General features: G+C 35.1%; 1 protein-coding gene across 2 annotated transcripts in view; it reads left to right on the top strand.

Moving 5' to 3' along the window:
- The first annotated feature begins 9897 nt into the window (after positions 1 to 9897).
- Ubc10 (ubiquitin conjugating enzyme 10) overlaps positions 9898 to 13810 on the top strand; it is a 114175-nt gene continuing 110262 nt past the window's right edge. The window contains exon 1 of one of the 2 annotated variants that reach the window (XM_090390459.1): positions 9898 to 9954. In XM_090390459.1, coding sequence (XP_090246585.1) covers positions 9928 to 9954 — 27 coding nt within the window. In that variant the 5' untranslated portion in view covers positions 9898 to 9927. The remainder of the gene's footprint in view (positions 9955 to 13810) is intronic. The other variant, XM_090390454.1, reaches the window with a different exon arrangement.

Raw genomic sequence — 13810 nt, 5'->3', positions numbered from 1 at the left:
TACATTCAGAACCTCCAGAATTGATGGGTGAAGCATAAATACTTTTCATATTCCTCTTTGTCTGAGAAGGAAAGTTCTTTGAGCGGAGAATTATTGAGCTTTAAGATCATCCTGAAAGGGCAGTGAGATTAGTCGTATTTAGCTGAGCATAGAATTGATTTGTGTCTTTTGTATTTGCAGAAATCCGCTTCGTTGTAGTCTGAAGCTTGCTTGATCAGTGGGTTCAGATGTTTAATTGTCTTGATGAAGAACTTTTCTGCTAGGTCATGAAGGAGGGATGTGATGTAGGGAATGTTGACTTATCTGTGAATCTGGGAGTTTCTGATAAACCATGGAGCATCCAAACTCATTCTCAGACATTTGTTTTGTATTCTTTGTAGCTTTTGAATATTTGTATTCGGGGTATGACTCCATGTAGGAGATGCATAAGTGATGACTGAGCATATTACCATCCTGTATACGAGCAGTTTTTTCTGAGTGTTCAACTTTCTTTTTCTGTTGATCATAGAGTAGAGCTGCGCAATTACTTTAGATGTCTTTGAGGGGCTTTATATGACCTGGTGCATTGTAGTTTTTTGTCCAGCATTACGACGAGATATTTGACTGTGTTCTGCCATGGGATCTTAACTCTAGTAAATTTATATCTTCCTTGATCTGAGGCTTCTTTCTAGTGAACAGTATGACTGAACTCTTCTGTGGATTTGCTTGGATCCTCCAGTCCATGAACCATTTCTCTAGTGTGTGAATACTGTTTTGGAGTCTTTTGATGGCTAGTTTGGGGCTTAGAGATCTTGCTAATAATGCAGTATCATCTGCATAAGGTAGTGATTGTTGAGTTTGGGTTTTGAGGGATATCAACTATATAGATAGAAAACAGCAAGGGGACCAGGAGTGAGCCCTGAGGCACACCCTCATGACCTTGCATCTGGTGGACACGGTTTCATTTAATTTGACTTGCATCAATTTGTCTATGAGGTATGAGTGAATTATTTTAACTAGATTTGTAGGCATATTGAATGTGATGAGCTTGTAGAGAAAACCCTGATGCCACACCTTATCAAAAACCTTCACAGTATCTATAAAGATCACAGCTGTGTGGAGGTTACGGTTGAAGCCTTAGGAGATGAATTCGTTCATCCTGGATCTGTTGAACGGTGGTCTGGTTTTTTCTAAATCCAAACTGCTCAGTAGAAATTATACCTAGTTTATCCGTTTCTGATTGAAGCCTTGTAAGGATTACTTTTTCTGCGATCTTTCCAAAGCTGGACAGAAGACTGATAGGTCTGTAGCTTTCAGTGAGCTGGGTGTTTTTTCCAATCTTTTTGATTGGCTTGATATCTGCTATCTTCCATGCTAAGGGAAAATACTTCAGTCTGAGGATGACATTGATTATGTTGACAAGATGCACAATGGCTATTCTGTGGAGTAGTTTGATTATTTTGTTTGTGATTCCATCTGAACCAGGAGCCTTATTGTTGCTCAGGTAGGTTATGATATTTATAACTTCTGTTGGAGAAGTGGGTGTGACAGGTTCTAGGTCATCCTTTTGTTGTGTTAATGCCTGCCTGACTTGGCGGTAAATGTTGTAGATAAGATTGATGTTCAAATTGTCATAAGAGGGATTGCATTGAGTTTCCAAGCTGTCTACCAGAGTCGCTGCCTTTTTCTTGTCAGTATGGGCTATTCCATTCTTGGTCTGAATTGGGGGTAAAAGTTGCCTGTAGTGCGGAAGGTTCTCAGGAACTTTTTTTTTAAATCAAAAAATTATGTTTATTTGTAAGCTTCCTATAATAGTACAATATGTTGAATTATCACATGTGTAACCTAAGAGCAACAGCTCATCGAGGTTACGATATGCATAAAGTTACAAAAATTTATGTAATGCATTATGTACATTCATATAATATACATATTACATATTATTATTATAAGTTAAGTGATATTACATCCCATATTGTTTCTTAGCCGAATAAGAAACTCAAAGAGTTTCATTCCGAATATAGAAACTATCGGCGATTCCAAGTGTAAGCAAATACCTGGATAGTGCAACACCTGACCCATTTGGTAGTGCATACTGAGGCAACTCATAGTAAGGGTGGAGCAAGCTCCGATCACTATTCTTTGTATTTTCCCATAATGTGAACTTAGCTCCTAGGCAATATTCTTGGTATTTACCCATTGGTAAATACCAAGAATAGTGATCGGAGCTTGCTCCACCCTTAATATGAGTTACCTCAGTTTGCACTACCAAATGGGTCAGGTGTTGCACTATCCAGGTATTTGCTTACGCTTGGAATCGCCGAACTTTATATAGTTTCTATATTCGGCATGAAACTCTTTGAGTTTCTTATTCGGCTAAGAAACAATATGGGATGTAATATTCCTTAACTTAAATAAGTTCATGTCGCCTAATTGAAGCCTTTGGCTCTTCATATAATTAGTTATTAAAATCGTAAATAAAATAAAATTTAATCATGCAGAGAAATTTGCATAACAATTAATTAGGAACAAAATAAAACAAAGCAGTTAAACATCATTAAGACTGGATCTTTGAATACAAATATGCTAAATACCAATAATTTATGCAATTATTTTGAAAAGAGCTTCCTCATTTCTATGGGAAAATAAATACTCTTTAATTAGAGTTTTGTATTTGTTTGGGTTAGTTTCATTTCTTATTGTTAACGGTAGTGTGTTGAATACTTTTGGCGCTAAATAAGTATAATGTTTGTGTATTGCTTCTTTATTTGCTTTAGGAACTAAATATTTTAGCCCTTATGTCTACTAAGGAAAGTATCTTGTTTGATATTTACGTGTTCGTTGTCGTTTTTTATAAATAAAAATACCCTGTAGACGTATAAATATCTAAGGGGTAGTATGTTTAGTATGATGTATTTATTACACATTGCGGTATCCTTATATTTGTTTCTAGTTAAGATTTTAATTACTTTATTCTGAGTCGAGACTAAAGGTTTCACAGCAGTGCCATAGATTCCTCCCCAACTTAATATACCATATTGTACTATGCTTTGAATCCAGGCAGAATATAACATTTTAGCATATTTAAATTTAAGAATCTGTTTAGATAGTAAAGTCTGTTTAACATAATCCTTACTTTATTTAAGACATCGGTAATATGCGGTTTCCAGCTTAAATTACTATTAATTTTTAATCACAAGTAAGTTATTACACTGACTTTTTCTATTTTCTCGCAGTTGCAATTTGAATTTGTCCTGCAATTCCAATCATGCAAAATTAATTGTGCAGTGAAGTTAATTTTGCAAGTTGTATTTCGCAAGTTAAAATTTACATATTTAGTTTTTGGGACATTCAGACTGAGTTTGTTTGACTGGAACCAATTTATTACATCCAAATGGAGTTGTCCTCTGGGTTTAGTTTTGTTAGCTTGGATTCCTAGTCTTGGTTTCGATGTTTTTGGAGAGCTTCACAAACTTGTCTGTTTAATTTATTCAGGTTAATTTAGCCTCCTTATATCAAAAATGTTACAGATAAGCTAGCCAAATTAATGAACAAACACAACATAAAAGTAGCCTTCTTTCCTATGGAAAAAATCTCAAGATTCCTACATCCACCAAAACCACCTCATCATCCTCTTAAAAAACCAGGAATCTATAAAATCCATTGCTCTTGCGGGATTTGCTACGTAGAAGAGACAGGAAGATCTGGAGAAATACGCATGGCTGAACACCAAAAAGACGTACAATACAAAAGAGAACAAAAAGCGGGTCTTGCTTTCCATACCACTTCCACTGGATACGATGTACTCTGGCAAAAAAACGGCGATGTCATACATAGAAAACAACAGTTATATAAGAAAATTTAAAGAAGCTGCTAATATGCTAAAAAACCCAACCCAATACAATAAAAATCAAGGTTTAATTCTCCAGCAAGTGTCGTCAGCTCTAATAAAAAATGTACCTCAATCTGAGCTTGGACTGTATGAACGAGAACAAGAACATCACATCGTCTAGTATTGTTCAATGTCAATAACGTTTTATATCTGCATTCTGTTATTTAAGTTTATGAATAGCCAGGCGGTTATGATTTGTATTTATTAATTCTCTTGTTTAAACTTTAAGTTATACTATTTACCCCTGAAGATGTAAATCCTACGATTTACGAAACTTATCGGGAACTATTATTTCAGTATTTTGTATAACTGAATAATAAAAAAATGTCGTGTAATCACCGAAATATATGTTTTGAACCAATTAGACCCAGAAGTCTACGCCTGCAATTATTCAGGTTTATTTTATCTTGCGCTGCTCTTGTGTTATGGTACCTCTTTCTGGTTTTGTTTTTCAGTCTGATAAAATCCATGATTTCCTCCGGGGATCCAACCACTAGGGTGAAAGACTGTAGTTTGGGTAACTGGCGTTATTGCTTTTTTGATTTGACTGGTTAGGTTGTTTACAGCAAAGTCTATCTCCTCTTTAGTGTAGATAGCAGGGACTGGGCCAATGTGATCAAGGAGAATTCTGGAGAGCTTGTCCCAAGATATTAAAGAGTGGGGAGGGAAGAATTGCTCTTGTATACCGAGTTTAAGCAGAATAGGGTTGTGATCGGACGAAAGTTCATTTAATGTTTCCAGCTGATATTGGTATCTGATGCGGGTTGTGATCGGACGAAAGTTCATTTAATGTTTCCAGCTGATATTGGTATCTGATGTTTTTGAGGACGACTATGTCAAGTATATCTGAGCTTCTCAGTTGAGCTGTGATGGGTGGGCTTTGTGGGTCCGGCTACAACAATAGAATTTGGTATTGAGGAATGGTTTAGAGTTCGACCATTGTCGTTGATTGTGGAACTATACCAGGCTGTAAGTTTGGCATTAAAGTCACCAGCCATGATGATGAAATCTGTGAAGCTGAGAATGGCGTCCAAGTCAGATACCACCAATGTAATGCTGGGTGGATTATATACAGCATACATTTTGATTCTGCCAGCATTGTTGGTATGAACTTTAATGCCTGTTATCTCTAGGTTCTTGGTTTTGTGGATTGGTCAGGACATTGTGGCTTAGGTAGTTTTTAATGAATATGGCTGTTCCTCCTCCACTGCTGGTGAGTCTGTGTTTTGTACATAATATAGTTGCGTAACTTCAGGTTATTAGCTGACCTGAGATGTGTTTCATTTACTAATATTATGTCAGGACTGTGTCTGTGAGTGAGCTCTTGCAGTTCTAGGATTTTGTTACTCAGTTCATTGGCGTCCATGCAGTGATCATGAGAGAGTTGGGATGGAATTTTCTTTTATTCATTATTGAGGGCTGTCAGAATTGAGTGGGTACCTTGCAGGAATTATTTCGTGGAGGATGGCGAATGATTTGTCATGCTGAATTCTTGTAACATGATATCTAGTGAGGCAGTTAATACTGATGTTAGATTTGAGCTTATTTGATCATCGAATGGAACAGCCTTTGTTTTTTTGAACTACAAATGACGTTAAACTGCATTACTCGGGTTCTCGGTTGTGAGTCTTTTTAATATCAAAAATTTATATCCAATGGTATTTTATCACCGATTCTTGGCCTTTGTCTTTTGCTTAAAACTGCAATAGTACAATTACTTTGGAAAAATAACGAATTCAAACATAAAGTGCACATATGTTATGTTATCTAGCAGTATTTGTGTGTGTGTGTGTGTGTGTGTGTGTGTGTGTGTGTGTGTGTGTGTGTGTGTGTGTGTGTGTGTGTGTGTGTGTGTGTGTGTGTGTGTGTGTGTGTGTGTGTGTGTGTGTGTGTGTGTGTGTGTGTGTGATAATTTTGGGAGGGGGGAGAGAGTTAGCCATTAAAGGATATGCATAAAATTTTCATTTTTTTCGACGCATGCATACATATGTTTCGAAAGATAAACTGTAGGGAAAATATCTCTACTTCAAAACTGCCGCATAATATCGAAATTAGCCGAAAATATTATTATTATTATTATTATTATTATTATTCATGACACCTCCAAGCAGTCCGAAGACTCATCGCGGGAGCACCTGTCTCAATCACTACACCGAACCTCTACTACGAATCATCTCCATCAACGCCATCTACCACCCACCACCACAATTAGTATTTTTTGTCTGTAAATTGCAGGTGTTCTGTTCATTTGATTTCATAACTGCCGTTTATTTCGATTTGTAGTGAGTGATTAGGGGGAAACCAAGAAATTTGAAATGCAAAACCTACAGATTACGTTATAAAAAGTTATGCATTACATGATATGATTCAAAATTTACGTAAGATGCTCTATAAAGCAACATTTAAAAGTGCGAAACTTCGCGCAATCTGTAGACTAACCATCGAAATAAGATTATGAATAAAAAAAAAAAGAAAATATGAATAAAAAAGAAAACTTAATTTCGAACAAATGGAGGCTGTATTCATTTTGAGAATCGGATTTTCATGAATTTATAAAATAACTGTTTGACAAAAATAATTATCTTCAATCAAGTTCTGGGAGAATTTTAAAATGTATTGGCGATTAAAATAATTAGCAAAAAAATTGATGATGACATTGATCTTCCAAAGTGATACAATATAAAGTGAAGAAAGTATGAAAAGATTTCTTATTTTGTGTTGGCAATTAAAACTATAATTATACGATAAAAACAAGCAGCAAAAAATGAATATAACTGATAGTTATTAGTCTGACATAACTATTCTGTTTACCGAGCGAACGGCGAGCAACTGCGTTTCTTGCTGTAGGCAACTGGACATAGCTACTACGTACGCCAGGTAATCCAATTAAGTGTTCTTTTCAGCGTGAAGGATTATGGCCCCTTCTAATGGACATGACGATCAAACTTCTTATCCATGTTCTTTCAACAGGTGGACAGAATATTATCCAGGTTTGCTGGACGTGTATATACGTCCAGCAAAGAAATAGAATGTTACATACATGAATTTTTATGGAATACAGGAGTTCTTGTTAGTTTTATATTCTAAGGAAAGAACAATGTATTTCAAATGGAAGCGTGAAGCCTAACAAATTTTTCAGCAGCCTCTAGTTTTTGTATTATGAATTTAATATTTAAAAATAAGTATTTTATTTCGAAACTATAACTATGTTGTTTTTTTTATTGTTCTTTGTGAGGAGTAAGGTTTTAAAATGTGGCCCCCATAAAGAAAGTGAAGCTCCCCAGCTTGCGCCTAATGGTAAATGTGACTCTGTCGTGAGGAATTTTGGTGCCTATGGCCAGGAAAGAAAATTGCGCCATTGTAAAAAAAAAACTTTATAAATCTCAATTTTTGCGTCTATGCAAAATTAGGGCCTATGGTCTGAATCACATTGGCCTCACTACGCCTATGAAAAAGATTAGACATCAGAATTGGTGTATAAGGTGGCATTTGGTCTTTTATGTTTGAAGTAATCTGTTGCTTCATAATTTGCAGCTAGTTAAAACAATTTGTAGGGATGTGGAGATGCCTTTGAAAAGAACTTTGTTGCTATGGTTTGCAGGAAAGTATAAATATAGGGGACATCTGTGTCCCGATGGAGTTGCACATTTCTTACGAACTATGGAGCGTTTAGGATCATTGGTAGACATTTATTTTTACACACATTGTAACTTGAGAACATTAGTATCAGTGGTATGGCTCCAAGCCCGATTAGCATAAGTGACTATAGGACGAACCATCAGTTTGTAGATAAGTAATTTGATTCTGGTGTTTAGCTTACTGTTCCTGTTCATTAGAGGATAGAGTTGAACAATGGCTTTTGTTGTCTTTACACAGAGAGCCTTGATATGGCAGCTGAAAGTTAGCTTTCTGTCCCCTGTACTACGCTAAGGTATTGATTTCCGTTTGCCATGGGATTTTTGTGTTAAACTGAAAGATGTCCCCTTTTGGAAGCATTGGTCTTCTGGTGAATAGCATGGCTATTCTTTTCTGGGAATTCACTTGCAGTCTTCATTTGGAGACCCAATTTTTAATCAGTAGCAGGTTTTTTTAATATTGTTATTGTTATTTGACACCTCCAGGGAGTCCAAAGATTCATCGACGGAGAGTGTGCCAACAGCATCGAACGATTGGTCCCCTTCCAATTACTAACCGCACTCAAACTTAATTAACTGAGCCATTAGTAGCAGAGGCTATACGAATCGACCAACCTTTGCATGTTTTCTTGCAGTTTTTTGATGCCAAGATGTGGCTGTAGAGATCTGGCTAATATTTCTGTATCATCCACTTAAAGGGCCATGATAGATGACAATGGATTGTGCGGGATATCACATATGTATGTGGAAAATAGATTCGGTGGTAGTAAGGATCCTTGTGGGACTCTAGCCAAGATACGTTTCTGTGCTGATACTGCACTGTTGATCTTGATTTACATACACCTGTCAAAACTGTATGATTTAATTAGATGAACCATTTCCAATGGTATTCCAGTTGAGATCAGTTTATTCAGTAATCCAAAATGCCAAATTTTATCAAATGCACTGGCTATGTCAAGGAAAACAGCCCCAATGCATTGATGCCAATTGTATCAATGGAGATGTATTCGACTAGTTTATGTATCTGTTGTGTGGTGCTATGGAATTGACAGAACCCAAACTGTTCTTTAGGAAGAATGTTTAACTTGTGTACAGAGGCTTGGAGTCTGGTAAGAATAACTTTCTTTGCAATTTTACCCAGATTTGAGATGAGGCTGATTGGTCTATAATTTAGTAAGATGGCTTTTCGTCTTTTATGTTTGAAGTAATCTGTTGCTTCATAATTTGCAGCTAGTTGAACCAACCGGAAAAGACCTGCAGGTGCCGGTATTTTCCAGTCTTATGGATTGGAATTATATCCGCCACCTTCCAGCAGGAAGGGAAATGATTGAAAAGGAATTATATCCGCCACCTTCCGGCAGGAAGGGAAATGTTTGAAAGGGAGGATGGAATTAATTATGTTGATCAGAGTACAATAGCTGTATGAAGCAGTAGTTTTATCACCTAGTTGGTGATGCTATGAGGTCCAGGAGCCTTTTTATTTTTTAATTTATGATTATATCATATATTTCTGCTGGTGCTGTGGGTGCAATTTGATTGGAGCAGGTTACATAAGATTTTAATGAACATCTGACATGTCGATGGATCTTGTAGATGTGATTGAGGTCTAGATGTTCATATGAGGCTTTACACGGCTTGTCTAACTTTTCTGCTATTGCTTCGGCTTTATCTGCATTAGTGTGGATGAGGCATCTGTTTTTAGAGGGGGAAAGAGATTTGTTTTTTGTTTTTGATCTTTCTGATTAGAATCCAAATGGATCGATTGTCAGAAGAGATAGAAGTCAATCTTTCTTCCTAAAATTGACTTCTATGTGCTTTAAGGACATCTCTCACTGCAGAATTGAGTCTATTCAGGATTCGTTTGTCTTGTGGTGCGCGGGTATTGTGAAACCTTTTTCTAGCCTTATTTTTCTCCTTGGTCAAGTTCATGATATCTTCTGACATGTGGTTGGGCTTGAGAGCATGACTTCTGTAAAGACTGTGTTAATTTGTTGAGTCAGGTTTTTAACAGCTGTTTCAATTTCTTCTTTAGACTTTATAAGCGGAACAGGACCAATATATTTCGGGAGTACTTTGGTCAACCTTTCCCGTGATATGAATGAGTGTGTGTGTGGGGGGGCGGGTGAGACAGTTTCCAAAAATTTATATGCAGCTGACATCATTTGGTATATTTTTGTGTTTGTGGAAGAGATAATTATAGGAATAATAAAACGTTATGATATACTGACAGTAATAAATTTTGAAATATTTTTGATGAGTAATATTAGAAATGAGAACTATTGACCTGCCTGGTACTAGGATATATTTTGGAGAATATCTTTATAAAGTTCAAATATGAATAAGTAATTTTTGGCCTCTTATTATTAGAGATATTTCAATACTTGGAATTATGCACTGACGTCACGTCTAGAAATATTCAACATGGCAGCCACGAGGAGGTTACAGAAAGTAAGTATATCTGAATGATTATGTTTCAGTGGTTTTGAGTTTAAAGAAATTTGTAAACGATTTTAAAAGAATAATTGAGATTCTGCTAGATATTTTGCTTGACTGTTGTGTCAACTACTGTTTTGAGTATATATAATCGGTTGTCAGTTTGTTCATCTAATTACGAATGTATGCAAGTGGCATAGTTTTTGGTTTTAAATTTTTTTTTTTTTTAAATTTGATTTAATCATTCCCAATTCAATTATGGTTGTGAGTAATATACTGCAATATGAACCTTATATATTAATGTCTGCATTTTGCCATGAACTTGCCTTTCCTTTTCTAAAACGGGGGAGAAAATGCAAACGACATATTAATAGTATTGTGTGATTCTTGTACCTTCAAAATATGAATCATATAAATTATCAAGTCTTAATTAGTTTAAAGAGGAAAAATTTACGAAGAATATGAAAACCTGTAAATGTTAATTATCAATTGTATGGATAGCGAATTTGGGTGGGGAATGTGGACCTTAGTTTATCCGCCCATTCTCTAAGGATGGAGAGACAGACATAATATTCCTGCAGAAAGATGTGTACCAAACTGCTTTAACGCAGTTATTTTGTAAATCAGTATTATTGTGTCTTTCTTTATTACCTTACTGCTTCGTAAAAAGTAACAGTAGATAACTCGATTATATTCTGTGTGTGTGTGTATATATATATATATATATATATATATATATACTTTTTGGCGCTCATATTGCTCAATATACTTATTGCTTAATAAAAGCATGTTCATATCTTATTAGCTTTACAAACAGGTCTTTTAAATTAAAGATGCCAAGAAATTATATTCTTGGTTTAATCTTTTATCCAAGCAAACGAAGTTTGCGCCTGAAGTAACTTCAGGACTGGGTAACTCATCTATAGTTTATGAAGTTACTTTATAATCTTTGCACAGTCTTTGTTTGCTTACACTTAGATAAAGGATTAAACCAAGAATATAACTTCTTGGCATCTTTAATTTATAGTATAACCAAGGGGTAAAAACTTCCAACAAATAGGTTTGTTGCACAGCAGTGTCATAATTCACGTTAAGTATACTTGGTTCACAGTTATAGCCTTTGTTTGGAAGATGTCTCCAGTTCAGATAAACACTAATAGGGCTAATAATTAAGATGCAAATAATAGCAAGATAAGAATCAGAAGCCTTGATAGACTTCATATGTTTTGACTTGGGTGTTTTGCAATGCCAAATTTGCTAGGCATTTGACAACTATTCCACAGAATAAGTAATGTCATCTCTGAAGGTACTTGGATAATTTTGAAGAATCAGATTGTCATTTTTTTTTTTTTTTAAATGTTTAACTCAGTGCCCTAGGGTTAATATCCAAATTAGACTTTTTTTTCTCAGTAACTATTTTGCTGCATGTGTTAACATTACTATACCAATAATGTGGCCTAGTTATGTGAGGGATATGCAAGTATCCTTTAAAAGGAAGGACAATATCAGGGCCTCTCAGGCAGTGATGTAGCAGATCTCATACAGAGATGGAAGGGATTTTCATCTCTTAAACAAAAACACAGACTGGTTAGAATGCAGTTAACAGACATAATGTACTGGTGTTGTAGCCTTAGTTGTATCATCTTTAAATTGCACTTGAACCTTAAACCTGTCAGAAGCATCCATCTGAAGTGTAGTAGCTGTTAATGATATGTCATATACATTGTTAAATGACACTGATGATAGAGCAAAATATTTAACCATTGTGGAACTAAGAAGTTGGAATATTGCATGAAGGTAGCTTTCTGCATCTGATGAGAAATTGAAAACATGAAATTAAGTACTCAAATGTTTTGAATGACCTAAAAATATGTTTTCTTTAACCCAATCAGTTCAAGATATTAGTACTTTCCATTAGCTGTTGGTATTGATACATTCCATTGTTTAGTGGCTTTAAAAATGAATCAATATCCTGCTTTGCGTTAGCCCTTTATCTTTATAGTTTTCAAGAAATTCAGTTTTTGAAATGGAAAAATATCTGTTCCAAAGCTTCTTAGGAATCTTCTAATAAGGGAACAAGCATGAAAATATAGTCTGTAAAGGCTTATCTTTTTATGAATAAAAGGAATAAAAATTTCGCATCAGTTAAACTTTTTGGTCACATCAACAGGTTTTAAAATACAGGTTCTTCCTGTAAACAAAAAGTATTGTTCACCATGATATTCTTTAGACTACTGCTAGCAATAAACAGCTATTGCTTGTGGTTAGGAAGTGCATAACTATCAGCAGTTTCCTTTGCTGATATGTCTTCCAGATGTTTTCAAACTGAACAGAAGTGAGTCTCTACCTAGTAAGTGATAACAGTGCCATTAGGTTAGGAGAACCTGTGTTTGGATCTCATCTAGGATAGAGAAAACCTCTTAGGGCTTTCACTTTAGTGCATTAGTCTGCCTCATATATCAGAGTTTTTTCATCCTGTAAAACAGGCAAATTAGCCAAAAGAGTATTTGAATAACATGCATATTATATTGGCCTCATAGTTTTAGTTGCTTCTGCCATAATTTTAAAAAAGTTATTTGAGAACAAAGAGGCTTGCCTTAATCAACTGAAACATGCCACTATTTAAATTAATGAGCACATTGAGAATGAATTAACTTTCAAAATCATAAGACTAACATTATTAGATGTGGGAATTTAGAAAATCAAAAAAATGATTAGAGAGGCATAGGAAGACCAAACATTTAAGCAGCAAATAAAAAGTGAGGTACTAAAGCAAGTATAAGATATTATGTAACACTCAGGTAAGTAAAGTAGATTTAAAAAAGAGGATATTATATTGAACAGTGATTCAATTATAAAACATACCATCATGACTCTGTATTGCTACTTTGAATTTTCTATTTGTTAATTCAAAAAAACAAATGCATTTTAAAAATAGAAAAGTAAAAGATTGTAGTTCTTGTAGAATATAATAAATGACTTAATTAGCAATAAGTACAGTATGAGAGAGATGAAAGGAGTTTTGGAAGAAATTAGAAGAGTGAAGAGTGAGAAAGTGAAAATTATGAATAGTTTTTTCCTTGGGTTTATTATATGTTAAAGATACCAAGAAATTATATAATTGGTTTTAATCCTATTTCCCAAGGAAGCAAAACAATCTTTTGCACATGAAATATATTCATGTCTGAGCTACTTGCATATAGAGAATTGTATAGTGGTCCTTCCCATCATGCATAGCTTATACATGTCCAAAAGGGGATGTGCTTTGCATTATGGGATCTCAAATCACATAATAGAACAACAGAAGTGATACTATAGCAAGTGATAAGAGGTCATTAGCCTCTCTCTCTCTCTCTCTCTCTCTCTCTCTCTATATATATATATATATATATACACACATACATACATACACAAGTAGCTCATATACGTGAATATATTTTATTTTATTTTTTCTAAATAACTTAGGGAATTGAAACAACGTAGATACGAATATAAATTAAATAATACTTTAATAGATATTTCCGATATTTCGGCAATGTCTCATTGCCATTTTCTAAAGGAACTTACAGAAAGGCAGGAGCACACAGGCCCTAACAATACAGTAACTGGAAATGAAGATATGAAGCTATCTTTCTCCTAGAAGTCCTGATGGTGCCCTCTGGTGTGCTAAGTAGGCATTCTTGGCCGTTGGGCTGAAGGTCTGCTGATGTATGCCTCCCAAATTTGGGGCAGTCGCATACAACCAAATTTGTTGAGGTTTGGAGAGTTTCTTAGGGCAGAGGCTGTTTCCATAAATAATCTTTCGAATTTATATTTGCTCCGGTGTATTATTTTTGCTTTCTTCCACCGTATTCTGTGGCGAGTATCCAGA

This window comes from Typopeltis vanoorti, chromosome 1, assembly GCF_054136105.1.
Source record: "Typopeltis vanoorti isolate ZY-2024b chromosome 1, IOZ_Tvanoo_1.0, whole genome shotgun sequence".
NCBI lineage: Eukaryota > Metazoa > Arthropoda > Arachnida > Uropygi > Thelyphonidae > Typopeltis > Typopeltis vanoorti.
This window is presented reverse-complemented; position numbering and strand designations above follow the sequence as displayed.